This window comes from Ambystoma mexicanum, chromosome 3p (assembly GCF_040938575.1).
Source record: "Ambystoma mexicanum isolate Mex_15411 chromosome 3p, UKY_AmexF1_1, whole genome shotgun sequence".
Classification (NCBI taxonomy): domain Eukaryota; kingdom Metazoa; phylum Chordata; class Amphibia; order Caudata; family Ambystomatidae; genus Ambystoma; species Ambystoma mexicanum.
The window spans coordinates 714,634,349-714,660,948 of NC_090925.1; the positions used below are offsets into that span (position 1 = coordinate 714,634,349).

The 26,600-nt window shown below is 44.6% G+C and overlaps 1 protein-coding gene across 3 annotated transcripts in view; it reads right to left on the reverse strand.

Moving 5' to 3' along the window:
- Positions 1 to 4,431: 4,431 nt before the first annotated feature.
- The window catches only part of CDC23 (cell division cycle 23), a 205,215-nt gene continuing 183,046 nt past the window's right edge, over positions 4,432 to 26,600 (reverse strand). For all 3 annotated transcript variants that reach the window (XM_069651563.1, XM_069651564.1, XM_069651565.1), the window contains 6 exons: positions 24,630 to 24,749; positions 24,383 to 24,458; positions 8,135 to 8,196; positions 7,943 to 8,021; positions 7,653 to 7,772; positions 4,432 to 5,405 (listed from right to left, as the gene is read on the reverse strand). In XM_069651563.1, coding sequence (XP_069507664.1) covers positions 5,229 to 5,405; positions 7,653 to 7,772; positions 7,943 to 8,021; positions 8,135 to 8,196; positions 24,383 to 24,458; positions 24,630 to 24,749 — 634 coding nt within the window. In that variant the 3' untranslated portion in view covers positions 4,432 to 5,228. The remainder of the gene's footprint in view (positions 5,406 to 7,652; positions 7,773 to 7,942; positions 8,022 to 8,134; positions 8,197 to 24,382; positions 24,459 to 24,629; positions 24,750 to 26,600) is intronic.

Consider the following 26,600-nt stretch of genomic DNA (forward strand, 5'->3'; position numbering starts at 1 on the left):
TTGGCGAATTGACAGCTTCGATCTCGTCCTTTTCCCGGAGTGTTTTTTGTTGGAAGTTCGTGATTCCTGTTTCCAAATTGCAGAATTGCTCTGAGGTAGACGTTATTCTGTTGCTGTACCCATTTCCATGTTTTTCTTTAGGATAGCTTTCTACTAGTTTCGCTTTCATAAAGTCGAAGTCGGCTTGCAGCCTCTGTGTCAGTCTGGCCTCCCGTCCGGGTAAGTCGATTTCATTGTTTTTCGATCTCATTGAAGAGATGGATTGTACAGTGCCTTCTCCCATGTTCTCTTTATTGTTGGACATTATGTTGTCAATGTTTGTTGTGTTTAGATTTGACGTTATGTCGCTCACTAGTTGGTTTATAAGGGGATGACTCATCCGAGTCATTACACATGGATCTTTGTGAGCAGCCGTTTGGTCTACATCCTGTTTCAGAAAATGGAATCTTAACGTTTTGAAGTTTTTTTGAGTGCGCACGGAGTCTGAGTTCAAAAGCTCGGCATCCGTCACCTCGAATGGGGAATAGAATGAGTCTTCTCCTTCTTCGTTAATCCCGTCTAATGGGCAGCATAGTTGTAATGTCTTGCATGAAACATCAGAATTCGTTTTACATGTAGGTTGGACCAAATCGACCTTTGAATTTTCCGCATATTGTGTGTTTTGTTGAGTAGAATCGCAGTCGTTCAAAGTGTTTTTAAAATTTCCCGCTGTTCGTGGGTCTCGTGGAACGTCTCTCGCCCGATTTCCTCATTGACAGGAAGCTTTTCCTCGGCTTTCCCCGCCATGGCAGGAGTGTCTGAAGCTGGGGTAGCTTCGCCGATAGGCACCACTGGCAAAGTACAAGCCTCCGCGAGGCGCCTTCCATTTGGATCAGCATCAATAGTTGGTGCTGGAACAGGAGGCGCTGTTGTCGGCAGGGGGTGGAAAGGAGGGAGCTCGAGAGAGGCAGGCGTCGATGGAACTGGGGCCACTAGACCTTCCAAATTGGGGGTCGGCGAGCCGTGCTCATTCCCCGCAAGCCCCCCTCCCAAGTCACAGATCTTATAGTTAGCCTCTAGATCAGCCGCCAGCGGGGCACTGTTTATTTCAACAGATGTCGAGTTCAAAAGAAGGTTGCCCCCACCACCACACAGTGTTTGTTTCCCTTTGAGGCGAGTTAAGGAGCGAGTATCCATGATCTGGAATCTTACCTTTCTTCACTCGACAAACCACTTTTCATCCAATTCTCTGCGTTAAGCCCAGCGCCCAGCCTCCAGCAAACAGCCAAACAGCAGCAGAATCGGCGCCCTCTACTTGCGCGGGCTCCTGCCAATGTAATGGCTACCAAGAAAGCAGTTTTGCGGGTGAACAAGTGTATATATCACAGGAAGCCAGCGGGTCAAAAGATTTGCCTATCAACGAGGATAACACCAGAATAAGATCCCACTGAGGCATAGGTTCTCTAATGGGAGGGTAGAAGCTAAGAGGACCTTCAGAATTGTACCCAATGACATCAAATAAACAAAAAGGACATACAATTTTTGATAAGCACCAATTGCCGAAAAGTAGTGGTTATAAGTGTCAATCCTAACTCCTGTAGAGGCTAAGTATCAGATAAATGACATGCCATAGTTTACTTACAGGTGCCTGGGAGGATTTTTGGTCAAGAGCCCAATAACAAAAACACAGCCATTTGCTTTTATATTGCTTTCGCGTTGACTCTTTCTGGCAGCCGCCATGATACAAAAATTCGGCTCTGAAAGATGTAAATGGGCAAAAGCTTGTTCCGCAGGAACCAAACTTTCAAATGCAGTAATTGTTGAAGATATGAAGTACCTGCCCCATCTGTTGAGTCATGATATCGCCTGTTTGAGAAAGATCTATCGAAGGAAGGACTGCCAACTCTACAAGATTTGAAAACCATAATATGGCACGACCAAAACAGGAGAACTCAGTTCATGGTCGTGTTCCGTGCTAACCTCAAGAGTATTGCAGAAAGCAGATGGACGGTATAAAGAGTCTTTTTTGACCATTCTATTAGGAGAGCATCTCTCCTAGAGAATTATGTCCCTCTTTTCCAAGACTCATTCCAGGGACAAAGTGCTTTGTATTGCAAACTAATCCACTGTTGGAAACCTTCATTTGAGAAACACGTTTTTTCTACGGAATACTTCCAGTTCCCATTTGTGAGGTGCAGAACCTGTTCTGCTTAGACGGTCTGCCAACACATTTCCCTTCCTTTTCAGATGGGGCACAATTAGAAAAACGTTGTTCTGGTCTGGAGGGCCAAATGACAAATTTGTTTTACCAGAAGACAAAGGATGGAAACAAATCTCTCCCTGCTTATTCATATAAATCATAGCTGTAATACCGTTCATCATTTGAGCATAAACCACTAGAAAGGGGCTCTGAAAGCATAGTTTCCAAAATCTAACCGCATATATACATAGACAAAGCAACGCTATCAGGAACCACAACAGGAACAGGGGCAGGCTGAGGATTGTACAAATTAAACTATACAGGACTAGGTACCAGAACGTATGTCAACACCACCTGACAAGAAACCCGGACTTTTAATTAAGAAACCTCTTGGTTCTCAGTAGAAAAACGAGACGAATATCCCAGAGTTTTAGATCTAGCCAGAGTACTAAAAGTCTCCTCTGGAACTGAAAATTGCTTGCTAGGATCAAAATTCTCAGAATCTAAAACAAGGTTTATAAACTCTAAATGATCATGTGGTCTGAAAAAGGTTCCTTACGTTTCTCCTTTGACACTCTTTTTCTTGAAGTGTCTTTTAGGAGATACCAGTACTGACCTCTGCAGATTTGTTTGTTGGTTTGTTTTATTAATTTGTAAGGCGCACCGAACCCGGAGGTAACTGGGCGCAACGAATGTAAAAGGATACTTAAGGCCTAGGTTACATAGTCAGGCAGGTTACATATATACAGAAGGGTAAACAGATAATAATCCGAAACTGAACAGTGAAGTACAGTGGTAACAAAGTGCAAGTATAAATAGTACATAGTTCAGGCAGCGCATATCAGGTGTGTCAGATAATTACAGAAACTGTGCATAATGAAGAGATCAGATGTCGTTGGATCGCAGCATTTCACAGTATTGCGTCTGAAGCTGTAGAGGGATTGGTCAGCTCTGAGAGAGATGGGTAATGCGTTCCAGGACTGGCAGCTTTCACTGGGAAACTAATTCCTCCTGATTTTTTTAGCTTGAATCTGGGCATGTTCAAGCAGAACGCGCTATCCACTCTGGAAGGGCGGGTGGAAGTTTTCCTTACAATTCTCTCCATTAGGTATGGGGGTGCTGCATTATTTAGGCATTTAAAAGTGGGGGAAACTGTTTAAGCAGAATTCTGTCATTTATCTTCAGCCAGTGATTTTCTCTTCTGATTTCTGAAACATTTTTTCTGTTAGGTATATTCAGGGCTGTTCTTAGCAAGTTATTCTGTAAAATTTGGATTTTATCTAGGATGTACTTATTAGCACCTAAGTATGGGCATTGCAGTAATCCAATTTTGAGTATTAGTGCATTAGCGAGGATAATGCATCTAGCCTTAGATAGAAATGGCCTGCAAGCTCTGATGAGCTTGCAGATTGAGACTAGCCATTTTGTTATGGAAGACCTGGTCAACTTGCTTAGATACCGAGGACTCTGAAGAAGTGCCTCTAGTAACTGAATAAGTCCCTGATGTTGCCACTTTACCTGGGGTTCGAGTATGGACCCAATCGACCCTGCTGGATTGATGCCCGTTTGGTGGTGATCCAAGGTAGCAGAGCTGTTCCTCGGTGCAGCAATGACCTTGATCAGGTGTCTGGTACTTGTTGTATTTGGCATACGTGTCGGAGAAAGCACTTCACTGTATGTAGGGAAGTGTAAAATACCATTCTGAATTCCAACAAGTGACAGCTAGCACCAATGCCCAAAAAAGGAGGGTATCAAGGAACGCAGCAAATCCGACCAGCCTAGTAGGCAGAATAAATAGGAACTAGGTTTGTGGGCCTGTACAGAGGAACGCACCTGCGTAAAAGCTTCCAAAACATTTGAAAAGTTTACACTTAAATTGACATCTATCTTTTACAATAAGCTTTTTCCGATAAGTGAGGATGCAGCAGTCTGTCCCAACCAGTCGGAAAGGAGGGAGAGCAGCACGTGTATTTGAAGACTTCACCGACTGTTTTGGTATCTGTGTTCCACATGCTTTCAGATACCTAATAGTTTTTACATTCTTTTTTGATGGGAGCGATCAATCTTGTGAACCAGTAAATAGGCAAACTGCCTCAGTGCATTTCACGGTCAGCATCTAGAGAAGTGAGGAACTGTAGTCTAGGAGGGAACACATCACAATACAACAACCTTAATGCATGAAGAAAGAAAACACCTGCTAAAAAAATAAAATAGATGTTAATGGTTCACAGACATCAAAGACTGGACAGATAAAAGGATGAAAAACAGGGTTTAATAGACTCCCAGCTGTGGGGAAAATATTGCACACGCCCCCGTCCATTACGATATTCTCCGGTCACAGGTTTCTGGCAAAAATAGCGCAAATCATTGGCCCCTTCATCAGAATCTTTGCACATGTTCGGAGTCATTCATGCCCTTATCTTCAGTAAAAAAAAAAAAAAAGGGTTGTGATCATACAAAAAATGATCATGTCACCAGCACCCCTTCAATCCAATCGTCCCACTGAAGGAGATTTGTGGGTAAGCAATGTGCCTCTTACAAGAAAGAAGCCGTCCCATCTCCCAGTCTCTTGCAGTCGTGAAAGAACACATCCTCTGCCTTGCACATTAAGCCAGATCTCAAAGGCAGGATCCCATGGCGATAAATATGCAAGTAGTCCCCACGTGGCACAACCATGTTTATTTGTTCTCTGAATCATTTCCGCTTCACAGATCGCTTAGAAGTTCATACTTTTCTTCGCCAACTGATACAGAACAAATCTTCAGTAGAGTGCTTCACAATCCATGATCAAAGGCTCGGTGCAATGGGCAATATCCTACCGTCCGACAAAGCTTCAATGCATCGTTACTGCGTCATCTGACCAGGAAAAGCTAACCTCGTGCAGGTACTCCACAATCATCCAGGCCCTGCCGAGCAACCGATGAGTGCAGCGGGTGCTGCATAGAATGCATCCAGAAAATGAAGTGAGCAGGACCAGACTGACCTAGGGCCAGCACTACACCTCCTCAATGTATGCCCTTCCATCACAGCTAGTCCTGTAAAGCAGAGGTTATGGAGTGACAGATGAGAGGTTGAGGGGAGACACCCTCCGTGTGGGGGTATTGCTAGCAGACAGGGGCTGTGGCAGAAAGAATGGCGCGGCACTGGACGGCTCTGTGGAAGCACCGTCACCCTGGGTACGCAGTTGGAGTATCTGTCGTAGAAGGGCTTTGCCCTCCTCCCTCGTCTAGATCAAATAAAACAAAACAGGACGTTACAAAAATAATTCATATACATCGCATGAAGTTACATAGTGTCACGCGTTTCAAATATAAAAACGACATACACAAATAATACAACTTCAAAAAACCCATATACAGAATGTCACCACATGAAAAAAACAAAATATCGATCTGCTCCACCAAATTCAAACCGCACCCACTGATGCCGAGCACTACAAGAGAGGAAAATACAAACACTTACGGACGCAGATGTAAGCTCTTGGAAATCAGATTTAGGAAATGCAATGAAACTACAGGATACATTGAAAGAAGTGGGGGAGAGCAATATTGGTTCTAGCCATCGCAAAATGTATTACATTTATTAAAGAATGATTACACCACACCCCTGAACGAATAGAAAAACCATTGACAAAGCCAGCCAACGATTTTTACTTTTGTTAAGCATGGGGCAGGCATTGCCATAATGATTCTATTCTATGCGGCTGTAAGATGCCAAGAGCTGGGAATTGGTGCGTTTACCTGGGCATAGGATAGCAGTGACTAGCAAATGCCTACCTAATAGCTATATACAAGTCAAAACCGTTGGCTTTGGCAATGCTCATTCTTACCAGGAGTCCAGTGCAAGGACAGATGTAAAAAAAACGGATGAAGGCACACTTACGTAAACACATTTGTATTACTCCAGTAGCAAATTCATAGCGGCCATTACGTCAGTAACTTTCAGAACACTGGCAGTCCTTAGTATGCTGTTCCAGCCCGATAAAACTAGCTCAAGGATACCCCGGGTATTGGGAGGAGAGGGGCATATAGAGTGCATGGGAACGGCCACAGGCGGATTACGGGACTGAATACATTTGTTGTAAAGGGGCGCAACCCCGCCCCCAGTGCCAAGGCCTTTTTTGGTCTAAAGTTTTCTGTTTCATTAACCCCCTTAAGTGCCAAGGACAAGGAATCTACTCCTTGGCAACAGGGAGATAATCCCAGGGACGAGATACCTCGCCCTTGGCACTTAAGGGGATCAAATATTTTTTTTCTTGGGCAGTAAAACAGTCATTCCCATTTCCAATGCGGTCGTTTCTTGCCATATAAAAATATATTTTAATTCTAAAACATACATCTTTTTGCAAGCTGACGGAAACACTGCACGCGGACGAGCCCCATAGGGCATATACCCACCGGACGAAGTTGTATCCTTTCATTCCATGATGTCCAGGGCCTCTTAGCCGTTTCACCTTCATTCTGTTATCTTATTTGCAAGTCCAGGCTCTTTATCTTGGTTTCTGGTTTGTAGGCCCATGATCCCATTATTCGCCCTATTTTCTCTGTGCCACCAGCTCCTTTTGTCCCCAACCTAACTCAGCCCACTCGTGTACCTCTGACTTTGCTCCGCAAGGGCTTCAGGTCCTCTCCAATTCCGTTCGTCGGCTGCAGGACTCATGGTGCTTGTGTGGCTTCTGCGGTACTGCCCTGTACTTGGGTACCCATCTCCCTTCCCAATTATCAGGACCGCATCCTTCTGTGGTCCCCTAGCCCACTGTCCTCTCTATTTCCAAGACTGGCTCCAGACAGTGGGTTTCTCTGCCTCATTCTTCACCTCTGTTCCCGTCGGATGCAACCTCCTCGCTTGGTTCCTCTGGGAGGATTGACCTTTTCTGAAAGTCTGCCTTTGGGTTTTATCATTCTCATGCCTTGGCTTACTAGTAGACAGCTAGAACACGTGTTGTGGTTCTGCGGAGGGCTCTTTGCTACTCCGCTCATCTTCGTCCTAGTTGTTACAGGATTTTGTATTTCAGTATTGTTTTTCCTCATCTAAATCTTGTGTCTTGTGCTCTCCTTTGAGTAGCCCATGTGCTTCATTGTCCCAGTTGAAGTCAAGCTCATGGAACCACAGACATATGGAAGCATTGGGTATTCCATTAAGATTTTCCAAGTGGGGAGGTACATAGGGAGTTTGGTGAAGGGTTCTATACTGCGTTGGCCCATAATGTCTACCCTGTATCCCAGAGGAGAAGTCCATCCCCATGGGATCCACCCGCTGAGTACCACCCCCAGGGGGACTATCGGGTAGCAGCCTACCCTCCCTGGCCTCATGTGAAGGGTCTCCCCTCGGGGAGAAAGGACAACATAGGATTTGTCACAGCACACACACTTGCACTCCTCACAGACTATGTTGGTTGTTTTGCACGCTCAGACACTAGAGCTCATCATGTATCTACAAGAATGAACAACATTAACAAGGTCAGTGAACTCACATCATTGAAGTTGAAGCATTTCTGTGCACAGGCAGACGCCTCATCCCACAGCTTGCACTTGAAGTAATACTGGGCCAGGTATCGAAAGGCTGTGCTGACCTCCTGATGCTCTACAATTTCCTGTGGACGAGATTCACAATCGGTTCCATTGCTCCCATCAACATCTTTCTACCAATGCACTCAATGAAAGTCAGCTATCTGCTACTGAAGATGGGTGTTGCAAAATGCATTGTTGAAATGTAGTAACTGTACACAATCAAGTCACCTTGAGTTTCCAGTGTCCCACTTACCCCACACGAGTAGATATCCTGGACATACTTGATGTAACACTGAGCGGCCTGCTCCGACTCGTTCAGCTGCTCGTGGAGTCTGGAAGGGAAACAAAAACTAAAAAACTAAAAAAAACTCAATGTTGGTGCTGGAACATAGCGCTACAAGACATGCCAGGTAGATATTGCTAACCGAATGAAACAAGTACTTACTTTGCTAGCTTCACCAGAGCCATCTTCTCCACATCACCAACAGCATGAGCTCTCCAGTAACACTGTGAAAGGGACAAAAAGCTACAATGTATTTATTTGCCCAGGTTTCTGAATGTAAGAAAATTAAAGAGGGGCAGAAAGTGTGAAAGGCCTTTGTACAAAGTTTTGTCCATGGCATACTGGATATTAATGCAGCAACAAGACATTCACTCTTTTAGTATAAACAGTTATGGCTCAATGCAGCCCCTTTTCTGAATACAGTTGACGGGCAGATTGACAACTGCCGTCCCGGCATACATATAGCTCATCTAGCAGAAATTTCACAAAAATCATTCCCTGCTACATTAAAGTGTAGGATCAAACAATAGTTCCTGGGAACTTCCCTGGCATCCTTTTCATATTTAGGTAGCAGCATTACCGATTCAAGACAAGTGATTGCAAAGTATAAAACGTTGCTGGTACAAATGAGGAAGAACTGATCCAGTGACAGTGCATGTCGAGATGGATTTTCAGAATCGCCCCCGAGGAGAGATCACCCTACTTTAGTAAACAGGACAGGGGTCTAGCCAAACTCAAAGTTGTAGTCGACAAGTAAGGCTTAGAATGCAAGAGATATGGGGCCAGTGCAGTGACACACTGACCCCCTCCCCTCCCCGCACCCCCAAATTAGACAACTGGTATAAAATACACTATGTATTTGGCATTAACAAATTCCAACAATATCAAAATCACGCTCAAGTACTACAAAATCAAATCTATTAACATAAATACAGTGAACATAAACCGATCACCCTCACTTTTATGGTCATTCATTTTTGCTCCATCTTTCTCCTTCCATTCTTATCCCAACTTCTTGAGAGGGCTGTTTACTCACAGGTTTCATCTCATCTCCACCTTCACCCTCTTCTGCAATCTAGCTTTCACACGAACCACTCAGCAGAGTCTGAACTTCTACATATCTCAAACTCGCTTCTCTCTGCTCTATTCTTTTTGATCTTTGTGCTGCCTTTAATATGGTTGACCACCTTCTTCTTTCCTCCGTTTCATTCCGAATCTGTCCTCACGTGATTTGCATCCTATCTTTCAAACCGTTCTTACTCTTGAGCTGGGCAACTCTCCTCCTCCCGCATGTTTCTTTTTGGGGTCCCTCATGGCTCTGTCCTTGGCCCCCTTCTTTTTTCTGCGCACATACGTTCCTTTAATCTCCTTTGTCACTTATGCTGATGACATGCATATTCTCTTTTCCTTCTGTTCTTTTTCTACCTCTCTCCCAGACAGTCTCTTCTTCTCTATCTGCAGTCAAAGCATGGATAGTCTCTCGCTTCCTTCTTCTGAACCCTTCTAAGACTGAGATACTCTACTTTCGTTCGTTCCCCTTCCTTCTCCCCACTGCTCTCTGGTATCTCCCCCAAACATGATCCACCCTGCTCTCTTCATATCTCTATCACAGCTCGTTCTGCTCTTTATCTTTATAATCTTCTGCGTGCCGTCCGTTCCTCTCTTTTCAGGCTATAAAGCTCTTTGTGTACTCTGTTTTTCCCCCCAGACAACTACTGTTCCGTTCTTTTTCTTGGTCTCCCCTCCTTTCATCTCACTTTCTTGTGCTCCGTCTTTAACTCTGCTATTCGGCCTTTATTTCAGTTCCCTTGCTGCTTCCCGGTCCCTCCTCATCATCTCCTCTCCTTTGCTCTTTATTTTATTTCACTTCCTTTTCAAATCTTTGCATGGTCTTTGCCCTGCACCATCCCCACCCCCTCCTCTCCCCCCCCCCCATCTCTGGTCTCCTTATAGACACCTGCACATTCCCCCTTTGTCCTCAGTCCATCTTTCTTCTTTCAGTTCCCAAACCGCCTTGTGACCCCTCTTCTTTTCGTTCATTCTCACTCCTTGGTCCAAAACACTGAACACCCTTCCTCTTCATATTTTCTCCCGCTCTTCCTTTCATGTCTTTCGGACTCAGTTAAAACATTTTCATCAGTCGCTCTCCCATGTTTAATCCTGCTGTTATGCTTTCCTTACCCGTCATTGCTATTTTGTACCGTTGTTATTAATTGTTGTCAAAATGCTTTGGTGAAAGTGCTCTATAAAAGAACAATAAATACAAAACCAAGTAGTAAAGCAAATAAACAGTTAAAGCAATGCAAAAGCAACTGCAAGTAATGTAAATAGGTTACCCTGACATGATATGATAGGTTATTTATAACGTGCTTAATACCCAGTGGTTTCTATGCACGGACCCGGGGATTGAACCTGTGTTGCTCCGGTCATCTTGCTTCCAAGGCGAGCACGTTGTCCCTGAGCTATCCTCAAGAGAAAATAAGGCCCAATGAGAAGTCCTTCTCTGTGAAGGCGAGTAGGCCTGGTGTCACTAAGAGTCACAAGTCCCACTTAAGTACCTGTTGCAGAGAATTGGAAGCCTGTGAAGTGAACAAACAAGTATTGGCAAAGCCAACATACATGTACATTTTTCCAGCGGTGAAGGCAAGTTAAAAAGATTAGGGGACTTTCCCAATCCCACCACTGTAAGGGAAGCCCAGAGGGGGATCCTTGGCCAGACTTCCACCACCATCAGACAAGGGAAAGGTAGGGTGGGTGGAAACTGGTATGCATGCTTGCCCCCTTTACTCTGGTTCTACTAGAAGCCCCCCGCCCCCTAGGGTTCCACTATTCACTGGGCCCACTTAGATTGTTGGCTACATTGCAGGAGTACCAGGGGCCATAGGTGCAGTGGTTGTTTTCGAGTTTGGGATTGACTCCAGCTAGGTAGCTGTTCCGCATTCTGAGACAATGGTACTGGATGCTATGCAGCAGGACGACCCAGGAAGTCTGATATTAGGACCACAACTGGTCCCACGATGACTAGAGCCTCCTCCCCTCAGGACACGATGGAAGCAGGCAGTAACAAAGAACACTGCGATCAGCCGGTAGCAGATATCTCATATTGCAAGAATAAAGACACTGCTCCAGCAGGCACCAATTCGTTGTAGCGAACAGAACAGCAGCTGTAGGGCGATAGGCCTTGGGCCACACGCGTTAAACTTGCAAAGTTCTAAGCCAGACCCAAAACTGGGACCGATGCACTGAAGATGCTCTGGATAAAGGTTGTCAGCCCAACGGATGGTTCTGAGGCACGTCCGAAGGCTTGCTGGGGCAGGATATTTTTTACAGGGGCACAAACTGGTCGGTCTGACCAGCCCAAAGGTCGAAGCACCAATAAGAGTTGATTCAGAGAGACGGGGCTTTACGGGACTTAGCTGGATGTCTTCAACGGTTGTCCTTGGGTCTTCAATGTCCTGCAACTCTTAATAGGGCGTCTTACTCCAAACAACTATCAGAAAAACTGCTGCAGGGCTCCCCCTTTGATCCCAAATTCGAGCCAGGTTTGCTCCTAGCACCCCAATTGTAAGGCTCTGCACTATTGAAACTTCCAATGACTGTCCAATCATGCACATCTTCTTGACCCACATCTGCTCAGCCTCTGGCTTGGGTGCAGATTGGCAATAGACCATCTCGTCGCCCACAACCAACCAGAAGCTCACACCTCGGTTTTCCCCAGGAAACAAGGTTTTGCCAGGGAAAGGGCTTACCTTAAATACCATTTCCTTACCTCAGAGGACAGGAAGAAAACCAAAAGACAGGGCAGACATGACATGACATGGACATTTTGAAAATATAGTACTCGCTGGGTTCGAAATTAAGATTCAATGAGCAGGAGCCAAAACCAGCTCCTGGCTGTCGGGCATCAAGCATCACCCAGTAGGCAGGAGCTACCGCTGGGGAACCAGAAGCAAATACCCAGCGCACCGCAATTCTAACTTGCACAGGAGATGCACACTAACTTTTTGACCATTATGTAGGTTTCATTATGTTTAAATGTATACTAGATGCGTCCTAATTGTTCTTTATTCGCCTTTTCAAATACTCATAGTTAATGTAACATATGCATGTTTGTAAGGCACCAATTACCTGGGGAGCCCAAAGTAGCTCCTGGTAGCTGTCTGTTTCAAGCTAACCAGGCTCTCCTAGGCTAGAAGCAGGGGCTAAATAGCTCCCAACTCGCTTCAATTTTGAACCCTGCGCTCAAAATTGTATTTTGTGGTAAAATTCAAAAGTGCACCAGAGAAAACCAAAAAAACATGGTGGAAAAAGATCTTCTGCCACCAGCATGTCTTGAACACATCATAAAAGCAACTGAAAATGTACTAAAAGAAAAAGGAAACAAATTACCCCTGCAGCACTTTGTGTAAGGTGATGTGTGCCGAATGAAAACCGCAAAGAATCTTGCAAAGGGAGACAGAATCTCAATACATGGTAGCCTTAACGACCAACAATTCACTCCAAATGCCAGTACGGGAATCAAATAATAGCTAAAATGTGTGTTTGTGTGGGGGAGGTGGGCGAGAAGGGAGTAATCAAAGATGGGCAAGCTGCAAAAATAAAATATTTCCCAACAGTGCACAAGTGCTTAGTTCACTTAATAGCACTATGGAACTCTGAATACAAGATTTCCCGGTATCCAGTGACAATGTAGCCAACAAAAATGTAGTCCGTGAAAAAGTGGTGGAAATACCTGTGCAGTTAAAAATTGGCAAAACAAAACGTAGTCAATAAATGCAGCTGGAGAGTAGCCAAAAATGTAGTGCTCTTAGGGTAATTGTTAGGTTTAAGTGGGCCTGTGATTTGCCCGTGTTAGGATAGAGGATGGAGTAAAGAAGTTGGGGTTTGGTTAATCGATAGGGTAGATTAGTGTTAGGATTGAGTTTTTTTGTAAAGACTAGCACTTACAGAGTAATGGTTTGGGTAAGTGTTAAAGAAAAGGGATATGGATGTTGGAGGGGGATGGGGATGCTGGCAAAAATAGCCGGTATGATAAACCTTGTGGTTAGGGTAAAGTAAGAATTAGGGTAAGTGGTAGAGTTGCAGTTAGGTTAAGGTTAGTCCTAGAACAAGGGTTTGGGTTAGGGCAAGGGCTATGTACTTTGTGGCGAGATGGTGATGGTGTTGGAGATGGGTTCCCTTAATTTTCTATTTATTTTGTATTATGTAAAATGCAAATAAAATGCTTTACCGACCTGAAGGGTTAGTGTTCAGTCAGAGTTTAGGGTAGAATAAGGGTTTTAATTAGAGTTAGGGGAAGGTTTAGGAATGGAGTTGGGGTGATTGTGGAGGTTTTGTTAGAGGTTTGGGTCATACTTAGTGTTACAGCATTGTACTTTTGTGCATTTAAAAAAATAGCTTTTTTGGAGACCTTCTTGCTGGCAACATTTTCATACTTTCGATTGCATGTATTGAATGACTACATTTTCGAAAATTACTTTTATTGACTACATTTTCACATGACATTTTCACATAGAACCTATTTCCCCAGGAAGAATGCAAGGAGTCCTAAACTCTTGAATAATTCCCTTCCATCAAGTCAATACCAGAATACATCAATGTATACAACATTTTCTTCAGGTTTTATAAAATCTCAAATAAAGACAGCAGGTTTTGAACCCTTGCATGAAGCTTAGCAAACCGGGATACCTTCCCAGTTTGCACTCCCAACTTATTAGTGTATGGCAAACTTTCAAATAGGCAGGAATGGCAAGTTGCCCACAAACCTGTGTAAAACACTTTAACCGTTGTTACAGCAGAGTAATTTGGCAAGAGGCCCTCAGCGATTTGTGAGCTATTGAATTGATTTTCCAACAGTAACAGCGTAAAGCAGTAAACAAATAGAGGTATGCCAACCAACGGAATATCAAAATGAACTCTGACCTCACCTGGAGTCCATTCTTGAGCAGAAGTAAACTAGGTTTACAGAATAAAAGAACAAGTTACTTTCTTACCTGGTAACGTTCTTTCGATGGGATGGTCCGACGACGTATTCCATATCTATGACAGGTAATGTCCGCAGCACAGCTGCGGACATTACCTGTCATAGATATGGAATACGTCGGAGGACCCAATCCCCTCGAAATACATTTACATCCATATTGCTGCTCCTTTCATATTCTCTAAAGGGAATATTTAACAACAAAGTTGCCATAGCTCCCTTGGCAATGGTAGAAGCCCCTCTAGGGTAGACTGGTAAAGCTTTGTTTGCCTGCTAGAAACATAACTTGATATGAATTACATGGATAAAAGGAGGACCTCTGCAGCTATTCTTCAGATATTCGTTGGAGCCAAGAATCCCTCGAAGAAGAGCTGCCTGCTGAAGATCCGAGGAGGACTCCCGAAGTCCCCCAGCATCCCTTTCAGTAGCCAACCCGGTGAAGCCCTGCTCCTCTGCCTGATCTCCGAAGACCCTGAGCAGAGCTCCAGGCCATGGACTAGTGGGACCAACTAGTCTTGACGCCTTCGAGGATCCATCCCTTGAGAGCCTTCAGAAGTGTCCCTGAACTGCCCAGTGGACGTACCAGCTCTCATGGGCTACCTCACCAGAACTATCGCTGTTAAGCATTAAAGTCTAGAACATTCAAGGGAACCAGTCCAGCAGCTGCTGTGACTGCGACTGGAAGGACACCAGTTGTCTGCAAACAGAGACAGTCACTCGAACGCACAGTCCTCTCTCCAGTGAAGTGTCCTATGGCGGCCAGCACCGTTGGAATTTGCATTTCCAATAACCAGAAACATCCTCAAACCTGCAACTCATAGCCACCCATTACTGGCACAAACTCTGGATGATCGAGCCCCCAGTGACCCACAGATGATCCACACAGACATCAGGGAAAATCAAAGTCAGGGGGTATAAGTAAGCAACAGTGTGCCTTCTCACCCCCACTCACCTTTGGTTGTCGAACCTGCATCGGGTATCCTGCCCCTGGGATAGCCTTGGGTCTGGAAGAGAGGATAACACTTACCTGTTATTTGGTAAATTGTTGAATAACTTAGTTTGAGACTTATCACCACAAGCCCATTGCATCCTTTCTAATGTGCTCTGTTGCCAGGCCAGACACTTTAATATACTTGAAAAGCCTCAAATACAAGAGAATACTATGCGTCTTACATCAGTGTTGAAGGTGAGTACTGTGAAGATCATTGAGAGTCTGAGGATCACTCGGGAGAGACAGTGAGCAGTCTAGCTTCTCACGAGATGTAATTTACTTGAGCGAGTACAATGAACCAGCACAGGAGTTCAAAAGGAACTCAGTTGGGAGACAGAAGAAGGATTCTCTGAGGAGGAACTGTGGGAGCCGTGCACTGGGCGGGCAGAGAAAAGCCAAAAGGGGACCTGCGAAACAAGGGAACAGAGAGCTTGAACATGGCCCAAGCTGGAAACCCATCCTCTTGCGAACCACATGCAAGGAAGGACGTGCGGCCGGACAGAGACGCCTGCAGAACCCATCATTCACCTGATAGCTGCCGGAGCCTCGAGGAACAACGCAGCGGTTGGGGGAAGCGCTGGTACCTACAGAGAAGAAATAGGCACTCAGGTTTCCCCAGGAGGTGTTGGAGGTCCTGGAAGCAAGGGGGTGAATGCCAACATTTGAAAAGCAGGGACTGGGACAGTGAATGGACATTGAGTCTGGGACCCGCACCCATACGAGAAGCTGAGAAGAACCAAGATAGTGGAATCGGGTGTTTGGCAGAAGAGTGAAACAAACACCTATGAAACCACAAGAACAAGCAAAACAAAGGAAACTAGCTTGGCAGTAGAGCGAAGCAACCTATATTGCAAGTCTGGGACCTGCACCCATGTGTGAGATTGAAAGGGTCAAGAACCCTGGAATCGATAAAAAGGAATCCTACATTACCTGGGCTACTCTTGCCTATCTTTGGAGTGCCATACTGATGGAAACTCCCTCCCCACTGAGGGCTAACATTGAAAATGGTGGAAGAGTTGGATCCCGGCTGGCTCTACACTAAAGTTACCAGAATGCCCTGCTGCCCCTGCCTGGCACATACCAGAGGGATTCAACCCTGCACATCTGCATCCAATCAGCCTTCCTGAAGATTGCTGAGGCATGAAAGCATGCTAGGAGGAGAACATCTTGGACTGTTTGAGCTTACTGCAGCTTGGACCCAGAGTAGTGCCCCGGCCACACCTCAAGAGATATACATTTACTTATTTGGTTACTGGTTTCAAAGCGGGGACCCGGGGATCGAACCTGTGTTGCTCCTCGTCTTGCTTCCAAGGCATGCGCGTTTCCTCCTGAGCTATCCTCTCGTGACCGATCCAGAATTGTGAATCCAAAAAACATGTGAATTGTCCAGTGACATTTGTCTAAGAGGATAAAGGAGCTCCAGCCCAAAGGAAGGAAAGTGAGAATAAGTCTAGGAGAAAGGAAGCTAACCCTAGCTTTGAAGTCTAACATTTATGAACATTGTTAATTTCTTCAGCTTTCTTTATTACCAGAGACTGGGAACTTTTCGGTTGGTTGAAAACACGAAGAACACTGGTTCCTTTGAGAAGCGATCATTCTTGCACAGTTGCTTTGGATTATTAGTGTTAAAAATAAATGTAGGTTATGTGACACAACAGCAACCAACTTTTTAGTTTCGGACTTCGTGACAATTTCACCAGTTTCCATTGAGGTAGAGAAACCACTTTTAGCTTTAGGGATAGAGAGGCATTTCTTCAAACTATTTCTTACTTAATAAACATTTATACCCAAAAGCATGTCACCATTGTGTCCGAGCCTTACTTCTGTACCCTTGCAGTACCTAGATCAGGCTGTGGCTGGTGGCCTTCTAAAATCTGTCCACCAGGCCACATTCTAGAAATCCATCGCAACAACGGTCAGATAAGACCCAACCCACTCCTGACCCTAAACTATAAGTCTGCTACATGGTTCCAGACACTGTATATATAGACTTCAGGGGAGGGAAGAGAAGGGAACCCTAGTCAATAGACCCATACATTCATATTACCATGTTCAGGAACCAGAATGCCACACAGAAATTAGTCAAAGGCTTTAACCTACACTCTAGTACCAAGTAATATGAAAAATACATATTTAGACTACACATATGTATAACTCAGAAGTAGAAAACGGGGGTACACAAAATCCACCAATGCCTAGAGAACTACAAATATCAAGGATACATTTTACTCTCAAAATACCGAGACCGATAAGGTCATATTATACCCCAAGGAATGAAAACACAGGTAGGAAATAACGATACACTGTAGCCCAAGAGGCAGGAGTATGATACAAGGATTACAAACTGTGCAGTACAATCAGGGGTAGCAGCTAAAAATCAAAGTCTTGGTGGAAGATGCCAGGTTCCCACTTTTAGGAAAGATTTAGTTTTTTTGCTGCTTTCCTCTCGTAGGCTTCTATGGAACACCATTTCTTTTTGATTTGTTTAGACTCCTGCCCTGACTTTTTGGAAGTCAATAAATCCTTCCGCTTTAATTCCTGTTGGGGCTGGCGGGGAGCTTGGGGGAGAGGGATTACAAAAGTCACTGTCAAAGATAGGATTTAGGAAAGCCCACCATGGGTGAACAGGCTTACACCTCTTAGGATCAGCCTGAACTACCCAAGGGAATGATAAGAGTGGCGAGCAGCCAGGCTTACTCTGTGGAGGGAGAAGGGTTGTAGTTAGGTACAAAGACCTCAGAGCATACCTTGGTTCAAGAAAACACATACACACTTAGAAGTTACATAAAAATAGACATGTACTACATACTCCAAGACCCACACCCACAGTTGTAAGTTCCGGTAATTATTATAAATCAAACATATATACAGCATAGGGCTTGCAATACCCTTTGTAGATTTTACAGTAAGAAACCACGTAGTAACTCAACCGGAAACATGTATGGAAGCTTTCCAAACTCTTAATAACTTTTTATAACTCCAACCCAATCCGTCTTTAATAGTCCAAACCTATCTAGTTTGAGTCTCCAATTTTAGATGGGCCACTAGGCCACCAGTGCCTGGAGTTTGGCCAGGAAGTTGGCGAGATGAGGCAAAACACATTGTTCAGAGTACTAGGGCCCAGTTGGACTCCCTAGAGTTGCAGGTAAAACCGTGGTTACAAGTAGGCTCTGGAGGTTAGTATGACCCCCTGAATGGGTGCCCTAAGGACCAGTGTCCAAGGGCATGTGGTTTAACTGCTAAGAGTACAAAGGGTTGCTCCCCAATGTTCCAGGGGTGAGGAGACAGACCAGGTCTCCAGTCTTGGCGACTTTGAGAAGGTGACTTGGTGGATCTGGCGACAGCACTCGTGCATCGAACGTCCAGCTGCAGTTCTTCCAGGTGATGGCTTGTTGGAGCCTTCTGCAGGCTAGGTGGACAGTCTGTTGTTGCAGCGGTCAACTCTACTCAGCTTCTCAGTACTCGCCTCTGGTGAGGGGACTCTCCGATGCTGGCTCGAGTTGTTGCAGGCTTAGAAGGATGCCCACAAAGCTGCAAGTGAAACCACGCTTCCGGAGACGTATGTAGCACAGGACCCCTGGTACTGGAGGTTTTACAGGCTCTCGGGGGTTGCTGGGAGGTGGGGTGGGGAGTGGGTTCAGGGGGAGAGAGAGTTGCAGCTCTTCTGGGCAGGGTGCAAATAGTAGCTTGTCTCAAGTCTGATTAGGCCCACCAGGCTATGGGAGGAAGTAGTCTTCAGATCTTCCCTGTTGATCAGAGTAATGAGGTCAGGACAGCAGCTGCAACTCAACAGGCTCTGGCAGTCGTTGAAGTGCTGGCAACATCCTTGGTCCTCCTCTTTGGCTTCAGTGGTTGACTCTTGGTTTCTGCTCCAGGATCACAGAATGTTGCCAGGAACACCGGCTGAGTCCATCAATCATGTCCCCACGCACCATTCAAACTCACGGGAGGGGGGGGGGGGGGGGGTTGTGGGCTGTCCAATGAGGGAATCAGACTTACAGTCTACACTGGTTTCAGCCAGGCACAGGGAGAGATGCAGGGGAGTTTTGGTTCACCACCCCCAGAAGGGTCACTTATAGACACGAAATGGTGGCTGTATTCTTTTTTCACAATTTCTTATGCGCTTGTCCTTTCTTGGTCCTCCTCCTGCTCTGCTGGGTGGAGGAGGTACTGGTTTAACTTTGTCTTCTGCAGCAATCCTTTGAGAAGCCTGCCAAGATTCCAGTGTGTCGGAGGACAGGAAGCACGGGAGGAGTCAGAAACTCAGCTGTTATTGGTCTTCTGGCTTGCCTGCCTGGAACCAGTTCCAACTGGGAGGTTGGCTGTCCTGAAAAGACACCCATCCCTCAAAGTTTGAATGTAGCATGAGTTTTGATTGACCTGGTTCCTCAATAGAAGGCGAGGATCCTGAGGCTGAAGGCAAGTCAACCACAAAAACAGAAGAGCCGAAGAAGACGACAACCAGAGACACCTGCAGCACCTTGCAGCAACCGGTGAAGCCTGCTGAAGTGCCAGCTGCTGTCCTGACCTTGTTTTGGAATCGACAGGGAAGCTCCAAAGAAGAGGACTTCCTCCCTTGGACTGGTGGGCATAATCAGTCTTAAGACGACCATCCTGCAGTGCGTCGTCTTGCCACAAACATCCTCCTGATCCTGAAACTTTGGTGGATTTCTTCTGGACCTCCAGAGGCAAGATCACCCTCCTCAAAGTCCCCCTCACCAGAACGCAGGACCGAGCAAGCAAGGTGAATCGACTGGACAAGAACCGCTCTTCATTGGTGTCTGTATAAAGGTGTCAAAATCACAGATCGTGCTGGAGCGTGAATAATCCTTTGCTGAGTGTCCACTCTCTTGATGGCTGCTGCGAAATCACTTCCAGAGTCCCTCCTTTCGTCACCAAGGCACAGGAGTCCACCGCTGCTGGATCGTGAAAACACCAAGCTTTTTCAATCTTCAACACTCTTCAGGTACTGTGGGACTCTGGGTAATACTTACCTGCAGTCATTCTGTCGCTCCTTTGATGCTGTAGTGCCGATTCCAGTGTTTGGGTTTTCGCACATACAAGTTTGCCCAGGCCTAATGCTTGTGCGCATACAGGGAGCCCCCCCCCTCCCCCTCTGAACCCTTTTTGACCAACAAAAGCTTGATACGTATAACTGAAGAATCCTCTGGAACTTTGCCTTTCCTAGAGCTGCGCCTTACCTGCTTACCCTCCAATCTCACTTTGAAGAACTCCTACCTAGATGGGGATGGACTACAAAAGCCTTAAGGTCTCTGAAAAGCATTGTTAGTCTTGAAAATTACTAACCTGCTATTGTTGGTGTTGTTCATACATTTTATTCCAACAACAAAATATTTTGAGTTGCTAGAACAGTGGGTTTACTAACCTTTGAATTTAATTCACATGTTTCACACAGATTTACTTACCCGAATTATTGCAATGGTTTTCTATTGTGTTTATTAGCTTTGAAATAATACTTACCCATCTGAAGAGAGAGAATATATATATATATATATATATATATATATATATATATATATATATATATATATATATATATATATATATATATATATATATATATATATATATATATATATATATATATATATATATCCTTGAATGGAACAGACATACTAGTAGTTGGGGCTGTGTATACCAAGGGGACAGTTTTATAAAGTCTTACCATAGGTACACTTTAGAAAAACTCCCTAACAAAATTGAAGGAGCTGCTCAGAGTCCAGCACAGGCCACGAGCTAAATTCCTTTGTTTGCCCTCATCACAGTCCGAGGAGAGGTCTCGCGACAGGGCTGCCTATGGATACTCCGGAGGCAGGTATTCCAGTATCTGTGGCTGTTATCTTTCAGAGTAGACCTCACTGTGGGAACCCCTCCTCTTTTATGCATACGTCAATAGTACTATAGTAATAGTCAATAGTCTGTTCCCTGCAAACCTGATGACTACAGCTACCAGAAGTCCTTGCAGCACAATCCTCACTAAGTGTTAACACCTGCACTTGCTGTGAGCTGCAAGTTAAGACAGCCTCCCTGATGACGTGTATTGGCACAGAAACCGGTCGGAGGAGAACACCTGTGGCTGAGAAGGTGTACTGTGCAGGGAACTGGAGTGCGCCCCTCTCCTCCTTTTTTTCTCATCATATTTCCAAGTTTTCTGAAGGGTGGAATCTTCAGAAATCTTGTTGGGTGCTGCACCGGGGTAATTTATGCCCTACTTTGGAGTGCCTCACTGTAGGCTACTCCCCCCCTTTCCCCACTGTGGGATTGGGTGTGAGTCTGTTCCCTGCAAACCTGATGACTACAGCTACCAGAAGTCCTTGCAGCACAATCCTCACTAAGTGTTAACACCTGCACTTGCTGTGAGCTGCAAGTTAAGACAGCCTCCCTGATGACGTGTATTGGCACAGAAACCGGTCGGAGGAGAACACCTGTGGCTGAGAAGGTGTACTGTGCAGGGAACTGGAGTGCGCCCCTCTCCTCCTTTTTTTCTCATCATATTTCCAAGTTTTCTGAAGGGTGGAATCTTCAGAAATCTTGTTGGGTGCTGCACCGGGGTAATTTATGCCCTACTTTGGAGTGCCTCACTGTAGGCTACTCCCCCCCTTTCCCCACTGTGGGATTGGGTGTGAGTCTGTTCCCTGCAAACCTGATGACTACAGCTACCAGAAGTCCTTGCAGCACAATCCTCACTAAGTGTTAACACCTGCACTTGCTGTGAGCTGCAAGTTAAGACAGCCTCCCAGATGACGTGTATTGGCACAGAAACCGGTCGGAGGAGAACACCTGTGGCTGAGAAGGTGTACTGTGCAGGGAACTGGAGTGCGCCCCTCTCCTCCTTTTTTTCTCATCATATATATATATATATATATATATATATATATATATATATATATATATATCCTTGAATGGAACAGACATACTAGTAGTTGGGGCTGTGTATACCAAGGGGACAGTTTTATAAAGTCTTACCATAGGTACACTTTAGAAAAACTCCCTAACAAAATTGAAGGAGCTGCTCAGAGTCCAGCACAGGCCACGAGCTAAATTCCTTTGTTTGCCCTCATCACAGTCCGAGGAGAGGTCTCGCGACAGGGCTGCCTATGGATACTCCGGAGGCAGGTATTCCAGTATCTGTGGCTGTTATCTTTCAGAGTAGACCTCACTGTGGGAACCCCTCCTCTTTTATGCATACGTCAATAGTATCCTGTTAAGGTCAGTTCCAGAGACAGCAGTGGGTGGAGTGACTTGAATTAGTGGATACCTGTAAAAATCCTCCTCATTGTAATCCCCACCTTCCTTCCCCTCCCATGTTTTTCAAATCTACTAAACAAGCACCTAAATGCTTCAGCGCGCTTTACTTTAAATCAAGAAAATATCTGGTAGTCTGCAGAGCACCAACAGACATGGTTTTATTTTTTTGTTTTTTGCAAAATAAAGTGAGAAAGGAAACATTTCTTACACAATACATGAGTTTCCCACAAACACCCCTCCCGGTCTCCCTCCCAAGACCACCCTAACCCAAACCATGGAAAAATAACAAAAAACCGAGAACTAGGACTTGTCCACAGGGTCCTGCTGACCCAGCTCTCCGTGTGTTTTGGAGTAGGTCTTTAGGCCCACTGTGTTCTGAGTGATTAACGTTTTCTGATGACTTCAATGCTACGTGGCTTGGCATTTCTTTTAGCACCGTGCTCTCAAGGGGGCTGGTCATCTGAGGAGACTAATCGTTCTTGCGTTATTGAATTCCAGGTCATCATGTCAATTGAGCTTTCTCTCCTTCCTGTTCGTAGTGCTTCCTGTCAGACTGCTGTTTCCGCTATAGTCCATCTTCTGAGGTCTTTCCACCACACCTCTGCACTCGGTCCATCTGTGTCTTTCCATTTCATCGCCATTCGTCTCTTAGCGAGTGCTCAGGCTAGGTCTGTCATCCTTTCTTTCAATTTGTTCTTTTTTGAGGAACCATAGAGGCCCAGAAGACAGGCCCCGAGCACCAACAGACATACAAGTTGATCCAATCACATACTAATTCTAACATCAAACATGAACCAATTCTTGTCTCAGGGCTGCCACCAGAAATTCTGGGGTGCAGTATTTTTAAACCTCTCTTCATTAACTCGTTTTAGAGTGCACATTAAGGTACACAGTAAAAAAGAAAAACAAACAAACTAGAGCGGTTCATGACTAGATGGCAAACAAAGCTTGAATCACGCTCAAACTGGTCTACAGAGCAATTGGGCAATGGGCTAGGTCATTATAGTCAATATGGGCCGTTTTGTTTTTAGCTAAAGAGGCCACTTGGACAAGTTGCTGTTTCATCGTTCAAACTAACCAAATATGCTTTAAAATACACCATTGACAAGACATTTGACCAAAACCTCCTCCTTGAGGCGGTCACGAAAAGTAACAAAATGCAATTTGTGATCAAGGGCCACTTTTTCCCCCCATTGTTGCCCGGGCTGATTATATGCCCCAGTCCGACCCTGCCTGTTGGGCTGTGCCAGTTTCTCCTTACGATTGTGATCAATTACGGTTTAGTAGTAGCTTTAGGTACTACTCACACCTGTATGCCTACAAGCCATAGTAATTTTATCACAACCTGTAAGCAGGGCAATAACCAAGAAATTATGAATCTGAGCAAGAAACCCTCAGAGGAAAAGAATTTCTCTACTTGCCCATTTACTTGCCTTCTACTCGCATAATTAAAGGACTTCTGGAATTTGAACCACTCTTCTTGTCCCAATCCCTTAAATTAACCACAGCGATTTTGCATCCTTTGTATCCTTATTTCATCCAAAATATTTATGCATTCAGTCGAGCACAAGCCGTTGGTTCATTCCCCCGCCCCGATAAAATAAAAATCCCACTTGACAACCTAGCACCACGCTTCAGATGCTTTTAACTTTCACAGAAGCCATGATACAGACCCCTGACCCAAACTCCACTCCCGAAAATAATGGTAGAACTTTCCTCAAGTCATGCTCCAGCATCCTTTCCTTGAGCCATGCCCCATGTCATATTTATGCCAGAGTTATGCTCCCAATTTACTTCCCTGAACACAAGCAAAGCGCCATACAGATCTTGCACGCACACCAAATCAAGCACAGTGCACATGTGTGATGCATCACATCCACGTTCCTCCATGCATCCATTTCAATATGCCCTAGAGCCAGGTTCTGCAACCTCTATTTCTAGGTGCATTGGACTACAACTCCCATCAATCCTAGCGAGCATAGTCAATAGTGAGATTATGGCAGTTATAGTTCAAAACATCTGAAAGCCACAGGTTGATGCTCCCAAAGGACATATTTTTTACGCTGGGCTCCACATTCCCTTGCCTGCACCCATGAAGCCTTGCTCACAATCCCTTCTAATGAAGGCACAGTGCTAAATCCTTTAGCGCTAATGCTCTTGAGCTACTCACTTTTTTTGCTTCCACCAACTGGTTCAGTTTTTCATAGCATTCTCCAAGAGCGACCAACATACGCGAGTCATTCGGCCTGACAGAAAAACAGAAAAGTGAAATGGTTTCCTTGAGACGACAAACCTTGTAGTAGCAAAGGAGAGGGCTGGGGGCATCTATGTTACTTGTGCACTTGTGCACAGTGCACGTATGGTAGTAATTTCTGTGTGTCATGAAAGGCAGCAATTCAGTAAAACATTGGAGTTACCTGAGCTGATGAGCACGTCTGTAGTAATATAAACAGTAAAAAGGCATTTTGAGGATCTCGTAGGTTTGACCCAGTCCGTACCAGGCTCTGTAATCTCTCTTGTTCACCTCAATTGCATGTCTGGGGAAACAAAAGCACAAGGAACATCTGAGCTGGAAACATTGCAGGGACAGCAGCGAGCATCCACAAAGCAGCAGACTGGGCAGGCCCCACTGTGTTCCCTGTGTGTGGGGGGTGGGTGGGGGTCTCTATTTGCAGTTACTGAAGCTAATGGCACTAAAGAGATTCTCTGTTTAAACAAATGCGGACGCTTATATAAATGTGTATGTAGTGTTGTGACGCCATCATTAAAGTTGCATGATACTACATAGGACCATTCAAACGGCATACTTTTTGACCGTATCCATGTAAGTTGACCAAAGCCAGCAAAAATGTTTTGGCCACACCCAAATAAAAATGGCAAATTTGGTGATATTTGATGAATGTGTCCATGGTGAAAAAGGCGTTTCTGCATTTTGTTTTCCATCTACCCCTCCTCACAAAAGACTGTTCAAAATCAAAGATCATTGTTTTTTCCAATCAAAAGCAGCCTAAAATAATGACCTGATCTTTGGGAGGCGATGCGATTATCGTCAGTTAGATATCTTGGTTACAATCTTCTCTTACTATGTGGCAACATTCACTGAGAGACAAGCTTCTTCCCCTTGTTCCTCATAGGAAACTATTACTTCACAAATCTTACCAGCATTGCGCTATTACTTAATGAAAATAGAACCTCTGCTTCTGTATGGTCTGGATCTCTCCATTTTGGATTTGGGGGACTTTCTGAATAAGTTACAGGCCCAACTTTGGAAAGAGGTGTTGTCTCTTGCAATGTCAATTCCGAATTGTGTAATACGTCATGAGCTGGCTCTTACTTCTCTCAAAGCTGAGCTATTCTAAATTCCTTAAAAAGGTAAAAAAAATTCTCTATATGGCGAGTTAAATACACTTATGAAGGAGAAACAGATTCCCTCTATTAATAAGTATGTGGGTAAGATGGTGGACTTGCTTGATACTACTGGGTCGAATGAGGAAGAACTACTCAATCGTCCGGGGGGAACTAAAACAAACCTCTTAAGTACGATTGGATGTGTACTCTCGATTCTATTCCATCCTACGATACATATATGGAATATTCCAAATTTCAGAGGAAAAGGGAGTATTTTTCAATGTACTCGTCTCGTTTCCCCTGCCCGAAAATATGGTCCTTGTATATGGCGCTTTAAGCTAAACCAGCTTCCCACTAATGAACGGACCATCTATTGGGGAGGACAATCGGTATCTTCTGCCAAAACGGCAGAAAGTCGGTTTTTGCCTAGGGTCAGATTCCATCGAAACCCTTAAATATTGGGTGTTAGATTGCCAGGCTCTCACATCCAAGAGAGATAGATACCTTAAATATAGGTTATGCACGGCCTCTATGGTTTTCAAGGAACTATTTTGGTCTAGTCTTATGTGGGGGGAAAATCTTTCACGGATGCTCGCATTATGTCAATTTTTGTCTGAAGTTTTGGGTCATTTAGGTGACTAATACTTTGATGCACTAATTACACATTTTTAGCCCTTTTACTTAGTCTATGTTTTTATGTAGTTTTCTGTGAACTGTGTCTTATGTTTCGCTGTTCTGAAATTTTTTAAAAAATGTTTTACTCTAACTTTGTTACTTTTCTGTAAGGTTTATTTAAAAACCAAATCACAATCAAAAAATGAAAAAAAAAAAAAAAAAGAGACCGCACCAAGCTTTCAGCACATTTAACAAATATGATTAAAATGTCCACTAAGTTTTCAATATTGTTTGGCACACAGCTAGCCCTTAAAAAAGGTACTGATGTATGCCATTAAATGTTCGAAAATTGCATCATGCAAACTCGATTTTATTTTTTACGATATCCATATTTTGGTTGTATGACGTAGAGCTGAATAAACACA